Source organism: Micropterus salmoides, unplaced genomic scaffold (assembly GCF_014851395.1).
Source record: "Micropterus salmoides isolate LMB-PRFRI ecotype aquatic unplaced genomic scaffold, ASM1485139v1 Ms_hic_scaffold_2008, whole genome shotgun sequence".
Taxonomy (NCBI): Eukaryota; Metazoa; Chordata; class Actinopteri; order Centrarchiformes; family Centrarchidae; genus Micropterus; species Micropterus salmoides.
In genome coordinates this window covers 19,901-32,757 of record NW_024041161.1, presented here as the reverse complement: position 1 = coordinate 32,757, position 12,857 = coordinate 19,901, and the positions used below count along the sequence as shown (strand labels likewise).

Sequence of the window (12,857 nt, the reverse complement as noted above, 5' to 3'; positions counted from 1 at the left end):
CTGCTTTCCTCATCACTCCACTCACAGCTGTCCTTGTCAAAAGTGTTTGTTTTTTTCAGTGGCCATCCCCCTTCGTTTTCCCTTCTTGCCTTTCCATGACAACTGGGTTTGTATAAAAACATGAGTTTTGCAATGGCAACAATGGAGTGTATTAGCCGGTGTATGTGCTGATGGGCTCTCCACCTGAATGGTCCATTGTGTCTTGAGGCACAAACAGCCGCTGAGCTCAGACCTCCACTGTTGTGGAAAGGCCCACTGACGGAGGAATAACTAGCTTCTGCAGAGTGTTTTGCTCACTGTGAATTACTTCAACGTTGAAGGAATGAAGAATGATAAAGAAAGAGTTCTCTCCATGCTGGGTAAAATTAGAATATTTATTCTTTTTTAGAAAGGTTGATAAGCGCATTGACAGTTAATTGGATACAGCTGTTGCAAGCAGAACGGATTCATCATCTTTCTGAACTGCTGAACTGAAATCAGTTGCTGTGTGTGTCATTAGAGTAACTGAAATGAGTAGTTACTTGTCTGACTACTCTCATTAGAAGACACTGAGGCCTTAATGTGCCGTTCATCTTTTCTTAAGTCTCAAAATAAAGCTTGGATTAATATGAATTCTTCACTACTTCCAAAGATGCATAGTTTTCTACCCCTCATTTTAAGATCTCTTTCCCTCCTACTCCCCTTCTTTATCTCCAGTTGATCTCCGTGGTGCCCGCCACCTCCTCACTTCCCAGCATTCCTTGCCTGGGATCCCCGTAGCCTTGAAACAATCCATTGACCTGCGTACATCCATGGATGGGAAGTACAAGGAGATTGCTGAGGTTAGTGCTCAGTGATTGTGCTCCATTATTAACTTTATTAAGATTTATTTGTATTTTAAACATACTTGTGGCTAGATGTGTAGACATTCAAAATGTTGTTTGTATGCGTGTCTGTGTGAAGGAGCTGTTCTCTCGCACCCTGGCAGAGAGTGAGATGCGCAGCGCCCCCTATGAATTCCCAGAGGACAGCCCCATTGAACAGCTGGAGGAGAGACGTCATCGCCTTGAGCGACAGATCAGCCAGGATGTCAAGTAAATGCGGAGAAAGGAAGATTATTAGTTAATTTACAAACACATGGTTTGTTCAGATGATCCAGAGTCTAACACTGATTATCCCCAAGTGAGCTCAGCCTTTTGTTTTCAGATTTGAACCCGACATCCTCCTGCGAGCCAAACAGGAGTTCATGAAAACTGACAGTGCCACAGATCTCGAGTGAGTGTTTCCCCTGGTTATATGCAAAAGTGATCTCTTCATCCATAGAATGTGTTTCACTATCTACCAGAATAGAAAATAATTTAAGGCCTATGTTTGTTGATCTATCATTAGATACATGAAGGAGCAGAGCTATTTCCCTGACTTGCAGGATAGAGAACTAGTTCCAGAGAAAGAGTACCAGCGGGTCAGTATTTCTGGAGAGGAGAAATGCGGGGTAAGTCAGAGTCACTGCAGTAATGCACGGAGAATTAGAAAAGACAGTAGAAGTATTTCTTAGTAGAATGTTTTGTGTGTTGTTTCTCACAATTAAATAACACATCCACCCTCAAAAAGACACCTTCCTTTTTCTTTGCTTCTCATTCCTTTCCATTTTATTGTTCTTCCGTCAGGTCCCCTTCACAGATCTGTTGGATGCTGCCAAATGTGTGGTGAAGGCTCTGTTCATTAGACAGAAGTACATGGGTCTGTCGCTGCAGAGTTTCTGCAGGACCACCGCTCGTTACCTGCAGGAGCTGAGTGAGAGGCCTCTTCTGGACTTTGATATCTGTGAGGAAGAGTTACCAGAGACCACAGCCACTGCAGGTATATACACATCTACAGCCCACACTAACATCCTCATACTCTCCAACAATTATGATAATTTATTCATCCTAAAGTATTTAAGTAATTTGGTTATATAATATGAGATTTTCTGCTCTTCTTGGTTTTCTGTCATTGTAAATTGAATATCTTTGGGTTTCTGAGTATTTGACAAAACAAATTTGGGCTGGAATCTTTTGATGTGCATTTTTTTTTACTATTATTTGACATTTTATAAAAAGAAAAAATAATTTAATCAACTTGTGAAGCCCAAAATCACAAATCACAAATTTGCCTCAAAGAATTTTACAATCTGTACAGCAACCTCTATCCTTAATTCAGATATATATATATATTCTTTTCTTCCTGTATTCCTGTTAAAGTTTTTTTTGCTATTTTATCTTTATCCAAATTGATATATATATATATATATATATAAATAATTAATATTCTTCTTATTATTATATATCTATATATATATAACTAATAATAAGAATAGTGATTATTTGTAGCTCTATTCCAGATTACTCTCTGACCTTACTAAAATAATTTGTAATCTAATGTTAATATGGAAATATAACTCATGTTCAGTGTCATGTGCGGTACTCTCACATTAAGACATAACCGGGCACACCCCCATATTTCACAATCCATCTGTCACACACCCCTGAACAGGCTGTTACAACGTGCAAGCTGTTAATATCAGACCATAGTCCCACCTCGCTCAAAGCAGTGACACAGTGCCACATTCTGTCTCCTCTCAGATGCCACAGTGCACCCACCTGTTTCTAAAACGCACCCCTATGACAACCAGGACCCCGCTAGCATGCCCCCTGACATGGGTTACAGCTGCAAGATGGTGGATGGTGTCATGCATGTGTACACGACAAGGAACATTATGGAAAAGTGAGATATTTATGACAAATCACTCAATACATGCATGTTTAATCTTGTAGTCCTCTGTGTGGTAGGAGGCTTGTCGGTTTTTAGATTCAGTTCACACATCGTATTGGCTGCGGTGAGTTTTCTGGTTAAGATTTAATGTTGCTCACAGAAGCACAGAGCTGGACCTGCCATATCCAGACCTGCAGGAGTACATCGCTGATATGAACGTCATGATGGCCCTCATTATCAATGGACCCGTGTAAGTTTTCCTTATTTTTGAATACAAAACAGTGTGTATATCATGCATTATTGATTTTATTTAATTATAAGACTACCCCCAGACCTTCTTGTCTCTTTCCTTTTTAAACCATCTGCTTCACTTTGTCACAGAAAGTCCTTCTGCTACCGTCGTCTGCAGTATCTTAGCTCCAAGTTCCAGATGCATATCCTGCTGAATGAGATGAAAGAGCTGGCAGCACAGAAGAAAGTCCCACATCGAGACTTCTACAATATCCGTAAGGTGAATTTGAGAGCTTCCACTAATCCTTATCACATTTATTTTTTTGTAATCCAAAAGCAGACTTCAATATATAATTTTTTTGTTTTGTTTGTCTGAATCATTTTACAGGTGGACACACACATTCACGCGTCCTCCTGTATGAACCAGAAGCACCTTCTGCGTTTTATCAAAAGGGCCATGAAGAAGTATCCTAAAGAGATCGTTCATGTGGAAAGAGGCAGGGGTCAGACGCTCATGGAGGTGTTTGAGAGCATGAACCTGACAGCCTTTGACCTGAGCGTGGACACCCTGGACATGCACGCAGTAAGTAACGCCCATAGAGGATAGGTAAAAAGCTAATCCGTTCAAAAGTGCTGCCTGGTTAAAAGATGCACCGCAATGTTGAAATGACAAATAGTGATTCAATCAAACAGCAGCATCAGTTAAGAGATTGTTTGAATCACAGTGACACGGTCTTTCCACTCTTTTTGCAGGACCGTAACACTTTCCACCGGTTTGACAAGTTCAATGCCAAATACAATCCCATTGGCGAGTCCATCCTGAGAGAGATCTTCATCAAAACAGACAACTACATTGAGGGGAAATACTTTGGTCACATTATTAAGGTGCTCACTAGTAGCTGAAACGCTGTCATTGCCGCTGACACCTGCAGAATGACTGTGTGAGGCGGTGATGCCCTCTGCTGACTGTTTGTGTCACTGCTTCTCAGGAGGTGATGGCTGACCTGGAGGAGAGCAAGTACCAGAACGTGGAGCTCAGGCTGTCGATCTACGGGCGCTCAAGAGACGAGTGGGACAAACTGGCCAAGTGGGCTGTCAAACATAGGGTCTACTCCAATAATGTGCGCTGGCTTGTGCAAGTGCCACGACTCTTGTGAGTAACCCCAGCGGTGGGAAATATGAAAGTATATTTAATCAAGCACTTAGATATTTCAAATTTATGTCACTTTATACAGTCCTCTATGAAATATTGTACAATTTACTACACTATTTATTTGACAACTATAGTCAGTTGTTACTTTACATGTTTCAATTATATGTTATCCCCAGCTCGTTGAAGAGCATAACAAAGAGGGAGGTCCACACAGAAAACAGTTTAAATGAACAAAAGGATTTATTAAAGATAACTCAACTTACAATTAAACTCAAACTCAACATACTCAAAAACAAGGCACCCGCCTTCCAGGGAGATCAGGAGGAAGATAGAGCCATTTTGGGTTCACCATGGTTTTTAAAGACTTAAACAGGTAGCCGCAATCACTGACGGGGTGGTTGTGTCCGACCGAACAGGAAGAAAGACCTGAAAACACACAAGAGAAGAGAGCAGGCCAACGCCATGCAGTCCTAAGGCCCCAGGCCGTCACACATACAAAACATGTGATTCACATGCAATATACAGTGGGTACGGAAAGTATTCAGACCCCTTTAAATTTTTCACTCTTTGTTTCATTGCAGCCATTTTCCAAAAATCTAAAAAGTTCATTTTATTTCTCAGTAATGTACACTCAGCACCCCATCTTGACAGAAAAAAACAGAAATGTAGAAATTTTTGCAAATTTATTAAAAAAGAAAAACTGAAATATCACATGGTCATAAGTATTCAGACCCTTTGCTCAGTATTTAGTAGAAGCACCCTTTTGATCTAATACAGCCATGAGTCGTTTTGGGAAAGATGCAACAAGTTTTTCACATCTGGATTTGGGTATCCTCTGCCATTCCTCCTTGCAGATCCTCTCCAGTTCTGTCAGGTTGGATGGTAAACGTTGGTGGACAGCCATTTTCAGGTCTCTCCAGAGATGCTCAATTGGGTTTAAGTCAGGGCTCTGGCTGGGCCATTCAAGAACAGCCACGGAGTTGTTGTGAAGCCACTCCTTCGTTATTTTAGCGGTGTGCTTAGGGTCATTGTCTTGTTGGAAGGTAAACCTTCGGCCCAGTCTGAGGTCCAGAGCACTCTGGAAAAGGTTTTCGTCCAGGATATCCCTGTACTTGGCCGCATTCATCTTTCCCTCGATTGCAACCAAAACCCCCCCACAGCATGATGCTGCCACCACCATGCTTCACTGTTGAGACTGTATTGGACAGGTGATGAGCAGTGCCTGGTTTTCTCCACACATACCGCTTAGAATTAAGGCCAAAAAGTTCTATCTTGGTCTCATCAGACCAGAGGATCTTATTTATCACCATCTTGGAGTCCTTCAGGTGTTTTTTAGCAAACTCCATGCGGGCTTTCATGTGTCTTGCACTGAGGAGAGGCTTCCGTCGGGCCACTCTGCCAAAAAGCCCCGACTGGTGGATTGCTGCAGTGATGGTTGACTTACTACAACTTTCTCCCATCTCCCGACTGCATCTCTGGAGCTCAGCCACAGTGACCTTTGGGTTCTTCTTTACCTCTCTCACCAAGGCTCTTCTCCCCCGATAGCTCAGTTTGGCCGGACGGCCAGCTCTAGGAAGGGTTCTGGTCGTCCCAAACGTCTTCCATTTGAGGATTATGGAGGCCACTGTGCTCTTAGGAACCTTAAGTGCAGCAGAATTTTTTTGTAACCTTGGCCAGATCTGTGCCTTGCCACAATTCTGTCTCTGAGCTCTTCAGGCAGTTCCTTTGACCTCATGATTCTCATTTGCTCTGACATGCACTGTGAGCTGTAAGGTCTTATATAGACAGGTGTGTGGCTTTCCTAATCAAGTCCAATCAGTATAATCAAACACAGCTGGACTCAAATGAAGGTGTAGAACCATCTCAAGGATGATCAGAAGAAATAGACAGCACCTGAGTTAAATATGAGTGTCACGGCAAAGGGTCTGAATACTTATGACCATGTGATATTTCAGTTTTTCTTTTTTAATAAATTTGCAAAAATTTCTACATTTCTGTTTTTTTCTGTCAAGATGGGGTGCTGAGTGTACATTACTGAGAAATAAAATGAACTTTTTTGATTTTTGGAAAATGGCTGCAATGAAACAAAGAGTGAAAAATTTAAAGGGGTCTGAATACTTTCCGTACCCACTGTATGATGATTTGTTGTAAAATAAGCTACCCAGTTAGTCAGTTAGTCAGTAAGTAACAGGCTTGCATAGGAAACAGGCCTGTAACCTTTGTAAAGACACTTTTCCTAATAATTATATACGTAGAAATAATGATAATTAATACTTAATACAGATTTTTGCTTATTATACATGTGTACAATGCATGACTTTATTTGCTTGTTTTTATAGCGATATTTCTACTTTCACCTAAATAAATAGATCAGACTACTTTTCCACCAGTGAGTAGCACTTATTGAGTTATACAGCCACATCATTCCACGCCAAGCGTCTTTAAAATATCTGCAGGGTACATGAGTAAAACAAGACCAGGAAAGGTAACATTTCATCCTTGCAACCATAATCGCACAACTGACTTTCCTGATTTGCATTTTTCTCTCAAAGTGACGTCTACCACACGAAGAAACAGCTGTGCAACTTTCAAGAGATGCTGGAGAATATCTTCACGCCTCTGTTCGAGGTTACAGTCAATCCCGGCAGCCACCCGGAGCTGCACCTCTTCCTTCAGCATGTATGAAGTCTCTGCTGTGGAATCATGAATATATATTATTCAATGTAGCCAGACCTCAGAGGGTTTCATGGATCTCGTGTTGGTCCCTCACACAGGTCGTGGGGTTTGACAGCGTGGATGACGAGTCAAAACCAGAGCAACATATCTTCAACTTGGACAGCCCGCTGCCAGTCAACTGGACTGAGGAGGACAACCCGCCCTATTCCTACTACCTCTACTATATGTATGCAAACATGACTGTGCTGAATCACCTGCGCAAGTACGTGACTACACCTTAGTCCAAGTGGCTGCCATAATATGTTTTTGTTAATGTCATCACTCACTGATTTTATGTTTTAGGTGCCCACAGCAAGTACACTAAGAGACTTTTCTTAACTCTCATAGATTTCTCAGCTTCAATTTAGATATTAATTAAGATCAATAGGAAGTATAAAGGGTTGGGTAGAAATATGCATCTCTCATGCTTTCACAATTATGATAAAAGAAAAATATAGAAGAAAATAGTTTTGCCCCAACCTAGAGGTTTCATTGTCACATAATACGATGCCTGTTGACCTAATTAATATTAGTAACACTAACATTTTAAATAAAACACAATTTTCGTTTTTTTATACCAAAATTGCAGTTTATCTTCCTGAACTGATTTGATAGCAAATTGTCCCACTTCACCTCAATTAAATCAGAATTCAAAAACCTTCTTAACAGTTTGTGCGTGTTTGTATGCACTTTTGAAGTATTGCTTCCAAATTAGCTCCATGTTACTATAGCACAAAGGGTAACAAACCAGAAAATACATTCTTATGCTTATGGGTTCATGGCTGTCCTCATCTGTCTCATCTTTGAGTCACTGGAGAACAGTGATGAATGTTCATTTATGCAGACTATACTTTGCCCGATTGTTTAAACAACACTGTTGAAGTCATCCTCCTAGTATTCTAGTATATCCTAGTGTCTTCTTTGTTCCAGGCAGCGAGGGTTTCACACGCTCGTCCTACGTCCTCATTGTGGGGAGGCGGGGCCGATCCATCACCTGGTGTCTGGTTTCATGTTGTCTGAGAACATCTCCCACGGGCTGCTGCTCAGGAAGGTGTGACCTCAATATCACAATTAAATTAATAAAAAACACAATTAATAAAAAAAATGCCAGTCCTTGGCTAATCCGCAGTATTAATTTACTCCTAGAGCAGTGATTGTTTAGTACAACATTATGCCTTATGTTCCTCCAGGCTCCTGTGCTGCAGTATGTGTACTACCTGGCCCAGATAGGTATCGCCATGTCCCCTCTCAGCAATAACAGCCTGTTCCTCAGCTACCATCGTAACCCTCTGCCTGAGTACCTGTCCAGAGGCCTCATGGTCTCTCTGTCAACAGACGACCCTCTGCAGTTTCACTTCACCAAGGTCAGTGTACACAGCCAGTCAAACAATTGTAACAGCCTGCATTTTAGAGTTTAATAGTTAAGCCTCTTAAATTGTTTGAATGGGGAATATGGTAGAAGCAAAATGCTATAAGAATGGTACTGGAATAGAAAGGAATACATATGCATGAAGTAAGAGAAAGTTTGACCTTGTATTTCATCATAAATGGTTTTGATTGAAACAGAAATGCTCTACATCTTGACCACTCTAATTAGGCTCATGAAGCTGACAAACATGTGGAATAACTGTGTTGTAATTGCTGTTTGTCGACATGATTAACACAGCTTAATTGGCTGACTTCTTCTGCCCACCTGTCTTCAATAAAGAATGAATTAGACACTTAATAGGTCCTTAAACAAGAAGGCAAACTGGATAGTCTGCTTTTCCTGCGTCGAATTGAATGTGTGTGTTCACACACAAGGAATTCACAGGAAGTTACGCATGCATGCGCTGGACTAAAGCTGGTGAATGCGCACAGAACTCTGGGACTTGTATTACTAAAATGCACTTGCTGTTACCTCCATGTGTTGCCAAATCAACCAATTTAATCGATAAAAAGTTAATAATAATAATTAAAAAACAGTAGTATATGTAGACTGTTCAGTTGCAAGACAAATTTTAAATATTTAATATATAAAATAACATTTCTTCAACAAGCAGTGCATGTTTAATTGTGATATTTCTTTTGTGCTCTGTGCAGGAGCCCTTGATGGAAGAGTACAGCATTGCTGCTCAGGTGTGGAAGCTGAGCTCCTGTGACATGTGCGAGCTGGCCAGAAACAGTGTGCTGATGAGCGGATTCTCTCATAAGGTTATCTTTAAAGCAGAGTACACATTATCCAATTTTACTGTCTACAACCATACCGCTCCCTTCTCTGTCTGTCTGTTCTTCAGACAGTTTGATTTGACTCTTGACTCTTCTTCTGGATCAGGTAAAGAGGTCCTGGCTTGGCCCAAACTACATCAAAGAGGGGCAGGAGAGTAATGACATCAGGCGCACCAACGTTCCTGACATCCGTGTGGCGTACCGGTATGAGACCATGTGTGAGGAGTTAAATTTAATCACACAGGCCATCCGCACAGATGAGCTGGAGACCATCGAGGAGGAGGGGAGTCTGTGTATGGGAGCTGTGCAGGGAGAGAAGTGAACATGAGGCACAATACAAAATAAATTCTTGCTACATTCCCTGTTTTCATATCAGGACATTGTACAGATTTGCATATCAACATATCACACCTGTGAAATAGATAAGCTTTGTTGCTACTGTGGCAATATGAGCGTGGATCTACAATCCGTGTACCCAAGGTGTTTCCTTCCTTTAGTTTCATCAAGTCATTCTTTGTTTAATTTATCATGGCGATTTCACAATGTCTCTTGATCTATTTATTTTTAAATTATATGTTCATGGTTTGTGGCTACATCTTGTCAGAGTTTCTGTTCAAAGTCTGTATTTTTCCTGTACCAAGCACTGAGTACTATTAACATTCAAGATTCAACCCGTTAATAAAACGTATAGACTGGATCCAACACTGACCGATAAAAGTAAGAAGACAATCTGGAACAATTTTCTACTACACACAGGGCTGTAGCTACCATTGAGGACACTGAGGTCATGTTATTAATATCTTTTTTAGCAATTTCAGGGTTCTAGTGACCTTGAGGGAGTTTATGTTCTACAGTTAAAAACGTACACATGGAGAGTATTTTTGAAGTCCATGCATTTAAATGTGTTTAATTTTTAGCCCAACAAAATGAACAAATGTGCAGCATGGAGAAGGCTTAGAAACAGCTTTTAGACCTTCATTTTTGGTGATAAAACACTAACACTTTATTTTATAAATTGTAATTTCCCAAAAATGTCCTTTCAAGTCTCCTGGAGGGACCCATATAACCTGGTACTCATTGGGAAAGCAGAGACAAAGTTCTGAGATAGTTATTTTAGTTAGAGTTTAGTTGCTTTCAAAGGGGTCTTGCTTTAGCTGTTGCTACAACATAAGTGTTTACTAAGTGGAGATTTACACAATAACAACATAAAACAGGTAAATACTAGTGGTAACATAGAGATTAGTTGTTACAAAATGTGTACACAGACTAAATGACATGTCTAACTAACTGAGCTAACTGGCAAAGCTAACATTAGCCTGCAAATAACGTTTAGGTCAGCGTTATTGTATATTTTACATTTGTTTAAAACTTCCTTAATATCATGAACCCTGACACATACGCATGTATAAAAAGGACCTACATTTACAAAGTATTGGCTGTTGAGTTTAAAATATTGTAGGGCCTCCTTAAACTTATATTTGGAAGTTATATTACAGCTTGCGATGCAACAGTCACATCCTGTTTTGTTATTTTTGATTTGACGGTGTGGAAGATGTTTCATTACTAAAGTCTTTACTAGTTAGCTCAGACATTTCTTAAGTTTTAAGAATTCAGGAACTGCTTCACACACTAAATACTGGATTAACATAAAGCTGGTACAAACCAATCCAGAGGCATTTCATTAAAACCGTATCGTAACTGAATAAATCAAGTACTTTTTGGTGTTGAGGGGAGTAGTGGGTGAGGCAGACTACCACTGATGACCTTAGTATTTCTAAACTCCTGGCTACGGCCCTGACTACTTACCAAATCATGAACTTTTGCAGCAAAATGTGTTTAACATGTGATGCAAAGATCTTAGTCAGATTTGTCTGTTTGGTCACATTTTATGTGCTTAATTATCCACAGGACAAAACCTCATGCTGTAAAACTTGTCCTTCGCCTTCTTGCTATATTAACAACATATTTACAGCTCTTCAGTGTCATATTCATGTTGTTTTTTTACAGTGAAACAGTAGGGTTGCATGAAGGCATGTCAATATTTGTTTCTGGTGTGCATCTCTTTATAGTAGCTCTTATTTTGTGACATTGTTTCTACTGACAGTCTGAATTGCAACTCTGATTTGATATCATTTGTCTTTTACACACATATTTAAAATGCATACATTTCCGAGTCATAGTACAGTGAATCATGCATGATGTGTTCCTTCAGTTTTCACTCCTTGCACAAGTTCAACCAGTGCCAAATTCGTGATTAAACACATTTTAGAGAACTGCGAGTCATTTAACTTGACAAAACCTTTTCAAACTCCTGCCTTCAGTTTGGGTCCTGATGTTATCCGTAGACCTATTTCTTGCTATTCAAAAGTGTCCCTTCCAGAGAATTATACGTGCTTGTTAATATTATTTAATGAAATTTGTGTTGTAAGAAAAATAAATGTTGTTCATGTTGGAGTGCTTGACTTGCTACAGTTCATACATCCCAGAAATCAAATGAATGTCTTCTGAATCTGAAAACTGCAGGTGACACAAGTGATAAAGACAAAAAGAGTGAGAAAATAATTTATTTAGATATTTATTATTTAGAGAAATAAGCTCTGTTTGAGTTTCAGCAGTTGATAATTAGTATGGGTTCTGGGGAAGTGCGGGTGAGTGAGTAAAAGAGGTGAAACAAAGAGTGCATTGTGTGGTGTGTCCATGTTCAGACAATTTCTCTCCAATGTGGGTCAAAGTGAGCAAGAAGCTCAACACAAAATTCAGACCAAATACAAACCTCCATCTTTTCAAAATTGAGGTCTGGCTGAAAAGAGTGAATTCTTAGCTCACACACACTGTGCAGTAAACCTTATTAATAGCAGCTTAATAGTATGATATATGTATATACAATCTAATATTTGTGTGGGTATTTAGTGTGTCTGGTGCTACAACGATAAGCCTAACCTTCAATTAGTTGATGTGCTGAAAAGTAATAGCTCAGAGTAATAATGACAATTAATTGTTTGAGTTTTTTGTCATGTGAAAATATAAATACAATGTTGGTTACAGCTTCTTTGATGTAAAGATGTGCACGCATTCTGTAATGGATCATTTTAAATAACATCGATTTTCAATGTTTTCTGACTGAGTAGGCAAATTCTCCCCACTTTGTCATTATTATTTGCATGTTACTCATTACACAATCAAAAATTGATTGATGAGTTAATTGATAGCCCTTATTTGTGGTACTCAGTACTGCACTGGTACCTTTTTTGACAGAACAATCCTAAGTCAATGTCCACTTACCAGCTCTTTCCAGAGCTTTCAACTGTGTCACGCTTGAAAAAGTGCTGTGTATGAAGATATAATAGTAGACAGTTGAAGGAATTATATCTGCTGATGAAGCCGAAGACCATGTGATATGGGAAGTAACTGGACTGAGTTGGTATTGTTTTACAATTTCCGAGGTCAAAGTGAAGTTTCATCTTTAAATTTATTGCGCAAAACCCTCTTAAATATCCACAACTCTTTTGTGTGCAGGTTACCCATATAAAAGGATTATTCAAGAATCCCTGCATAAATGATTGTAGTACGGTTAAATTGTAGCATTCAGTGTTGTTTCTCTGTGTCATGGATAAGTCTAGACTTGCAGCCTCAACATGACTCTGTATTTGTTCGAACAAAAGAGGATTTCCATACACAATAACACATTTCTTATGTCAGGTCATGCGAAGCAGAGCTGCCTACCAGATTATCGTTTCACATTCATCACGTAAATGTTACATAATTGCCGAAACAAAAGAACCGGTTCAGAATATCAACTGTGTGACCCGCCCGGTTCACC

At 39.7% G+C, this 12,857-nt stretch overlaps 1 protein-coding gene across 1 annotated transcript; it reads left to right on the top strand.

Annotated features, from left to right (window-relative positions):
• The first annotated feature begins 206 nt into the window (after positions 1–206).
• LOC119915242 (AMP deaminase 2-like) lies at positions 207–12,613 on the top strand. The gene is made up of 18 exons (XM_038734783.1): positions 207–359; positions 697–821; positions 943–1,073; positions 1,186–1,254; positions 1,369–1,471; positions 1,647–1,839; positions 2,601–2,742; positions 2,891–2,980; positions 3,112–3,241; positions 3,350–3,544; positions 3,715–3,846; positions 3,951–4,114; positions 6,667–6,793; positions 6,889–7,052; positions 7,760–7,880; positions 8,020–8,193; positions 8,912–9,022; positions 9,144–12,613. Exons 1-18 carry the CDS (start codon positions 323–325, stop codon positions 9,357–9,359), a joined length of 2,424 nt encoding a protein of 807 aa, XP_038590711.1. The 5' UTR covers positions 207–322; the 3' UTR covers positions 9,360–12,613.
• Positions 12,614–12,857: the final 244 nt, after the last annotated feature.

Coding starts and splice junctions, on each gene's coding strand:
- LOC119915242 (XM_038734783.1), top strand. CDS start 323: ATGAAGAATGATAAAGAAAGAGTTCTCTCCATGCTGG. Junction 822..942: donor AGTACAAGGAGATTGCTGAG/GTTAGTGCTCAG, acceptor GTCTGTGTGAAG/GAGCTGTTCTCTCGCACCCT. Junction 3,242..3,349: donor ACTTCTACAATATCCGTAAG/GTGAATTTGAGA, acceptor ATCATTTTACAG/GTGGACACACACATTCACGC.